The sequence below is a fragment of the Physeter macrocephalus genome, chromosome 18 (genome assembly GCF_002837175.3).
Source record: "Physeter macrocephalus isolate SW-GA chromosome 18, ASM283717v5, whole genome shotgun sequence".
In the NCBI taxonomy this organism is placed as follows: domain Eukaryota; kingdom Metazoa; phylum Chordata; class Mammalia; order Artiodactyla; family Physeteridae; genus Physeter; species Physeter macrocephalus.
In genome coordinates this window covers 9,090,427-9,097,926 of record NC_041231.1, presented here as the reverse complement: position 1 = coordinate 9,097,926, position 7,500 = coordinate 9,090,427, and the positions used below count along the sequence as shown (strand labels likewise).

Below are 7,500 nucleotides of genomic sequence, written 5' to 3'. Positions count from 1 at the left end.
TTAGGCCTTTGTTCAAAGGCAGGCAGGGGGAGGTCTGACCCCGGATCCCTCGAGGGGACACAAAGCTCCATCACCTTTCTCTCCTCCGTTCTTGACAGTGTACCGGATCCACAGCGTCCTGCATGGCTTCGTTCCCCTCCTTCAGAAGTTTAGGCTGATAGGTAACTTTTACATTCTTCTATGTTCACTTTCTTTCCCTACCAGGGTCTTCTGTTGCAAATGAGGCTTAGCATACTGGAAAGAGCACAGGGCCTGGAGTCATGGGCTTGGGTTCAAGTCCTGCCTCCTTCAATTTACCATTTCTGGGGCTCTAGAGCCTCTTTTAGCCTCAGTTTGCTCTACTGGAAAATGGGTGTAATAATACCTACAGCACAAAGGTGTTGTGAAAATCAAATGAGGAATGGATGTAAAAGTCCTTAAGTCTGAACCATTGTAGGAAAGTGGAGGGGACCTGGGTATTCCTCATTCTCTCATAGAACTTTGAATCTCTCCAAACAGTATCTTCTTTGTGATTTTATTTGCCCAACTGGGGGTGAGAGGGGGTTTCAGTTTTCTTACGCTTGGCCGATGAGGAAACTCATTAGTCAGTTACACTCATCAGAGAGGTAGAATGACTTGCCCAGAATCACACAGCTTGAGTGGCTGGGCAAGGCTAAAGGAGATCCTCTTTCTTGACCAGCAGCTCTGTGTCTACCATTAAATCACAAAACCGAGAGGCCAGGGGCTGTGTGCTTCCGTGTCATGAACTTTTGTCTCCTTTAATCCATCTCATGCATAAAGGGGAGATTTGTTGCAATGGCTGTGGGTCACGACTGCCTTATCCCAGCTATGAGGGGTATTTGGGCATCTGGGGTAATGGTGGGGAGGAGGCCTGGCTGCCTTCAGAATCCCATGCCATCCTGCGGGCTTTGCCTTCCAGGCTTCAGGAAGACCGACTGAGCCCAGTGGCAGGTGGGCAGCCAGGCCAGGCCCCGGTGTGACCACCACTGCATCCTTTCAGCCCACGAGGACAGAGCAGCATCCTTGGAGACATGCGGGTGGGCCAAGCTAGAGCAATAAAGAGAGCGCTTTGCCTTCCATGTGGTCTGAACGTTGGCACCATCTGGGCCAAGGTGTCCCTCGGGCAGTGTTGGCACACAACCCCGCTGCCAGGATGGCAGGAGAGGGAGGGTGCGGGCCTGTGCCTTTCACGGGGCCTGGATCAGCAGGAGGACCCTGGGACATCACTCCTCTCAGGAGACAGTAGGAGACCCCTGGGCCCTGCAAGCTGTAATCTGTCTGGGCTTGTGAATTCTCTCAAGTCCCCAGGCCATCCCGGGACAGACAGATGGTCCACTGCCCTGAGGCAGGGAAGTACCGCGTCAGGCCCCTGGGGTGAACCTGATGCAGGTGAAATTTGGGGGAACTAAATCCACAGCATCCAGGTCTTCCCATTACCTCGTGCCAGCCCTGCTGTCCTTGGACTCCATTAAGATTCAAATAAACATTCTCTTCCCTGGACTAAAAAGAGTCGGCTAAATATTCCTTTTAGTTTCTTGAGTGTGAGAATACGTTTGAGGCCTTCTTTGACCCCATCTAGTCAGAGCGGGCACCTTGTCCTACTGGACAAAGTATAAAAGGGAATAAATGCAAAAAGCCCCTCATTTTAGGTCCAAGACTTCAATTGCACAGGTTTGGAATAGGAGACAAGGTTTTGCAAACGTTCTTGTGAAAAAGATGTGGAGCTGTTAGGTATTCTCAGCTCAACAAATACCCAAGAAGTGAGATAAGAGCACAAAAAAATCCATTGCAAACTCGGGTTGTGTTAGTGGAGGTATAGAGTCTAGACCGAAGGAGGTGATAGTAGGTTCTCTCTTGTACGCAGCCAGACCACGCCAATAGAATATGTTTTAGATTCATATATCAAGAGTGACAGTGACAAACTAGAGAATACACAGAAGAAGAAACTAGAGTGGGGATGTAAAGAATAATTGAAGAAGTGACAACTCTTCGACTTGCCGAAGAAAAAAATGGGGACCTTTACTGAGCTCGTGGGCTCTGGAAGACACTTTCTCAAGTGCTTGTGATTGTCCAGGTCCATTATGTGGTTTAATTCTCAACAACAGCCTTGAGATGTGTACATCATCCTCATTTTGCACATGGAGAAACAGAGACTCGAGGAGTTGTAGTAACTTGTCAAGTTCCCACAGCAAGTCAGTGGCAGAGCTGTGAGTGAAACCCAAGCCTGTGTTCTCCTTACAGAGCTTGGCTAGTCCAGTCCCCGACCCTAGGCACAGCATCCCTGAGGCAGCTGCATTTTTTCCCCAGTATTTCCCAGATTTGGGAGTTCTCAGAGTTACAGAATTGTTTTTTAATTTTTTAAAAATTTATTTTATTTATTTATTTTTGGCTGGCATTGGGTCTTCGTTGCTGTGCACAGGCTTTCTCTAGTTGCAGTGAGCGGGCTTCTCATTGCGGTGGCTTCTCTTGTTACAGAGCACGGGCTCTAGGCATGCGGGCTTCAGTAGTTGTGGCACGCGGGCTCAGTAGTTGTGGCTCGCGGGCCTAGTTGCTCCACAGCATGTGGAATCTTCCCACACCAGGGCTCGAACCCGTGTCCCCTGCATTGGCAGGCGGATTCTTAACCACTGCGCCACCAGGGAAGTCCCCCAGCATATTTTTTAAAGTGAGAAAAGGAGGGCTGCCAACTCCTTATCTTGCCACTTAAGGAAATAAAAATAGCAAAAAACATCAACTGTCAGCATCATTTTGTAACAGAAAGGATAGTCCCTCATCAAAAGAGCAGGGAAATTGTCATCGGAAACAAAATGGGGCTTAAAATGAAAAATGAAGCTTTATGGAAATCTTACTATGTGTCCTTTGCCCTCAAGTCACTGTGGTCTGGTGAAAATTTTATCTTTTGGAAACCGTGAGACTAAAGAACTCCTCAGGACTTTTACATTCTCTCATTTGGGGGATTTTCCAACTCAGCTCCCACACCTCAGGGGATGAAAGGCTTGCTTCCTCCCAGAGCACCTTGTACTGCAAGAATTTTTCTGCTCTGTGCTAAGACGCCTCTGTCAGTGAAGCCCAAGTCCTTCTTTCAAGAGAATAAATGACCCACGAGTCGGGAATGTTCCTGATAGTCATGGCTATGTTATCTCAACATTCAGCTCTCAGCTCAGCCCTGACAGCAGCACCTGGGCCCAGCCCGCCAACTTTGTCCCTCGTTTTCAAGATTGTTTTGGCTGTTCTGGGTCCCTTGCATTTCCACACAAGTTCTAGGATCAGCTTGTCCACTTCTGCAAAGAAGCCGGTGGGAGCTCTGCTGGGATTGCATTGCACCTGAATATCAGTGTGAAGAGGATTGTGCTTCTTCGTAGTGATGTATTCCCTTCTTTTACATTTTGTTAGAAAAAAAATTGCCCCAAATCCCAGAACCAAAATCCACCACAGGTGGTATTTTGGTGTGTTTCCTGTGAGTCTTTTTAGTGCATGAGTTCATTTATTTTCATTTTGGGCCCTTTTCTCTTTCATATATAATAAGCATTTTTCCATTCCTACCTACTCTCCCTAAGCATCATTTCCAGCCACTGGGTATTTCATGCTTTACAGAATAATCCCTCTATACTTAGATGATACTATCAGCAGCTAACATTTGTTCAGTACTTGTTCTGTGCTGGATGTGGAGCCAAGCACTTTGCATATATACCGTGTCATTTCATCCTCATCACAACCCTGAGAGGTAGCACCTGTCCACGATCCCCATTGTTCAGACAGGAAAACTACGACACGGAAAGTTAGTTTCTGAGGTTTGTATTTCAAGCACTTGTGTATAACTTACTTTCCTCAAAAGGGAGCCTGGAGTGCACTGATAAAATAGTTATCAAATGAACAAACAGCATGCAAGGTTTCGCAATAGAAACATGAACTTGCTGACTTGAGGGCAGTGTGGTTAGCCTTCCCTGACCCAGCCTCAGTTTCCTCATCTGTACAATGGGGATCACAGCAGCGCCCACCTTACAGTGTGTGGCGAGGGTTGTGTGAGATGATTGCATTCCTGGCACAGAGCAGAGGTACTTGATTCGGGCAGAGGCACACATTAGGGCCCCCAGGGGCAGGCAGGCAACCTCAGCCCGGTGTAGAACAGTGGAGAGCAGGGGAGAGAGGGGGCCGAGGGAGCCGATACCTGACCTAAGCCTTGTGAAGACGTGAGTTCGAACTGCTGCTGGTATCCTTGGGCTTTCTGGGCCCAGGTGTCAAAGGAGGGGCTCAGGTGGGTCAGGTTGTAGGGGCCCCTCATGCCCTGGGAGAGAAAGCCCCCCACCTCCAGATCTTAGTGGAGGGTCTGCCTGCCCTAGCGTGCTGCCTCCCTGGGGCCCCAGCCCCCAGCACTGCCCTTGGAACCCCTCACTGCTTCTCTGCCGAGCTACAGCTCAAGGCCAGTGCCGGTGGGGTCTGGTTACACCTCAGGCGTCAGGCAGATTCCGGGAGCCCCAGTCCAACAAGTGGTCTAAAAATAAAGCATTGAATCCTGAGTCCAGGAAGGCAGGGTTGCAGAGTGGGGTGGTGGAGAAGGGCTTGGATGGGGTGGGCTTCCATCTCTGGTTGCCCTGGACACTGTGCACTGGGTTTCTGCTGTGACCACAGCAGAGGAGGACACGGGTATGAGGGTATTTCGAGGCCATCCAAGCCAGCTTGCACTGGGAGGAAAAGAGGGAAGCCCAGCAGTGCTGTGGCAGTTGTCTCCTTCTCCTGGCACAGTCCCAGGAATCCTTCATCTACTCCAGAGGACCCAAGCAGGACCAGAGATGGAGCCAGGGGGTGCTGCTGACTGAGCCTGGGAAGCTGGGGAAAGTGCTTGACGTGGAGGCTGGGCTTTGCGGGGAAGATGTAGGGAAGGGCTTTGCAGGCAGAGGGCCCAGCGTGGGCAAAGGCATGGAGGAGTGAATGGACAGCATGTCTGGGGGGCGACAGTCCAGCATGGCTGGGTAGGAGTGAGGATTAGTGAGGATTAGTGGGCAAGGTATCACACAGGGCAAATGGCCTGCTTCCCCCCAGAGAACCTTGAGAGCTGGGGTAAGGAGCTGGGCTTTAGCCTGAGGACACTGGGGAGCCATGGAAGGTGTTTGAGCAGAGGAGTGGCATGGTGAGATTGCATTTTAGAAAGATCACTCTGGTGGCCCTGTGGGGGCCATGCAAATGAGCATGACCCCCAACTACGGGCAGCCTAATGGACCAAGGGCTGCTGTGCTCTGTGTTTGCACCGAGGCCATGGTGCATCCCCATTCCCGTGGGATGCTCCTCGCCGTTGACTCAGAAGGCATACTAAGCAGGCCCTTTCCTGGGAGACACAGGACTCCTCTGACAGTTGACTTTGGCTTGAGGACTCCCTGACACCTGCCGAACTCTCCTTAGAGTAACCAGCAGACAAAACCCTTCCACCTGACCCCTCCTTCCCCGTCTTCTTCCCCTGGGGCTAGATTTGCATCATCCCAGCCTTCCCCTCCCTCCCATTTTTCTCTCCCGTAGGTGTTTTCCCTAAGGACATCCTTCCATATTTCGTCTCATCCCGTGCTAGCTTCTCAGAAGGCCCAGACTAATGGGATGAAACTAGAGGTGGGGCTATAGGAGCAGAGAAGAAGGGTAAATTTGGAGACATTAAGGTCTAATCCACAGTATGGCTGGAAGTGTGCGCCCACCGCAGCCCCCTGGCCTTTCCCCATGGCTGGTGTTCTTAACATGCAGCACGGCAGTCCTCTATGTCCATATTGGTCTTCTCAACTAGGCTCTGAGTTTGTTCGATTAAATAAATGAATGAATGATTAAGCAAGTGAATGAATGAATGAAGTGAAGGGAAAAAAGGAGTCTAAGATGATCCGGAGCTCCAGTTTGGGTCACTTGGTTGTAGCCAGTATTTGGTATTTGCCCGGTGTTTTTTCTGCCACTGCACTTTTCCTTTGAAGACTAAACCTCTTTTGTGCATCAGAGGAGACTATCAAGAGTGAAAAGACAACCAGTAGGACAGAAAGTTTTTGCAAGTCATATGATAAGGGTTTAACATCCAGGCTATATATATGTTAAAAAAAACCAGGGTTTCCCTGGTGGCGCAGTGGTTGAGAGTCCGCCTGCCGATGCAGGGGACACGGGTTCGTGCCCCGGTCCGGGAGGATCCCGCGTGCCGCGGAGAAAAAAAAAAACAAAAAACTCCTACAACTCAACAACAAAATAAACCACCCAATTCAAAAATGAGAGAAAAAAAAGCAACAGAATTGAATGGACATTTCTCCCAAGAAGATGTTTTTAAAATAGCCAATAAGCACAAGAAGGCAGGTTTTCAGTGGATTGGATGAGGCCTACTCACATTAGGGAGGGCAGTCTGCTTTGCTCAGTATCATTTGTCATTAGGGAAACGAAAATCAAAACCACAATGAGATACCACTTCACACCCATTAGAATGGCTATTATGTAAAAAAAAAAAAAAAGAAAGGGGGGCGGAAATACCAAGCATTGGTGAGGCTGTGGAGAAATTGAAACACTTGTGCCCTGCTGGTGGGAATATAAAAAAAATGGTGCAACTACTCTGGAAAACAGTTTATCAGTTTCTCGAAAAGTTAAACATAGAACCCAGCAATCCCACTCCTAGATATATACTCAAAAGAATTGAAAACAGGGACTCAAACAGGTATTTACACACCCATGTTCACAGCAGCATTATTCACAGCAGCTAAAATGGGGAAGCAACTCAAGTGTCCATCGATGGATGAGTGAATGGATAAACAAAATGTGCTCTCCACACACAATGGGATATTGTTCAGCCATAAAAAAGAATGAAATTCTGACACCTGCTACAACATGGATGGACCTTAAGGACACTATATCAAGTGAAATAAACCAGTCATAAAAGGGCAAATATTGTATAAGATATGAGATCCACTTATATGAGATACTGGAATAGACAAATTCACAGAGACAAAAAGTATCACGGACGTTACTAGAGGCTGGGGGAGGGTGAGAGAGGCGGTTATTGCATGATGGGTACAGAGTTTGTTTAGAGTGTTGAGAAAGTTCTGGAAAAGGATAGTGGTGATTATTATAAGACACTGAATTTAGAAATGGCACTGAATTAGACACGTAAAAATGGTTAAATGGTAAATTTTATGTTATGTGTATTTTACCACCAAAAAACCCCCCACGGAAACCTGCACCTAATGGATTCTGGGAGGGTCAACCGCACACTTGCTCTGGAGGTGGGTTCTGAGGGGCTTTAGCCAGTCGGCACATCCCAGTCACTGATTCAGGGCTGGGCGTGCGGCAGAGGCACTGGTTGTCCCCCAGCATCTTTTCTTCCTTTTTCCCTTTCTGGATCTCTCTGAGACAGCCACAGAGGCTGTAAACCAACTAATCCAGGCTCAGCACTCAACAGAACCCAGTCACAAGGTGACGAGTCTCCCCACATGGACCCCAACCATCTCTCCCCTCCTTTTGCGCATGTGCTGCTCCCACCACTGGGGGGTGGGG

At 48.8% G+C, this 7,500-nt stretch overlaps 1 protein-coding gene across 1 annotated transcript in view; it reads left to right on the top strand.

Annotated features, from left to right (window-relative positions):
• Positions 1-6,144, top strand: part of TMEM40 (transmembrane protein 40) — a 21,107-nt gene extending 14,963 nt beyond the window's left edge. Inside the window, 2 exon segments of the mRNA XM_055079590.1 lie at positions 99-161; positions 920-6,144. Of these exon segments, the coding sequence (XP_054935565.1) occupies positions 99-161; positions 920-939 (83 nt within the window). The 3' untranslated portion in view covers positions 940-6,144.
• Positions 6,145-7,500: the final 1,356 nt, after the last annotated feature.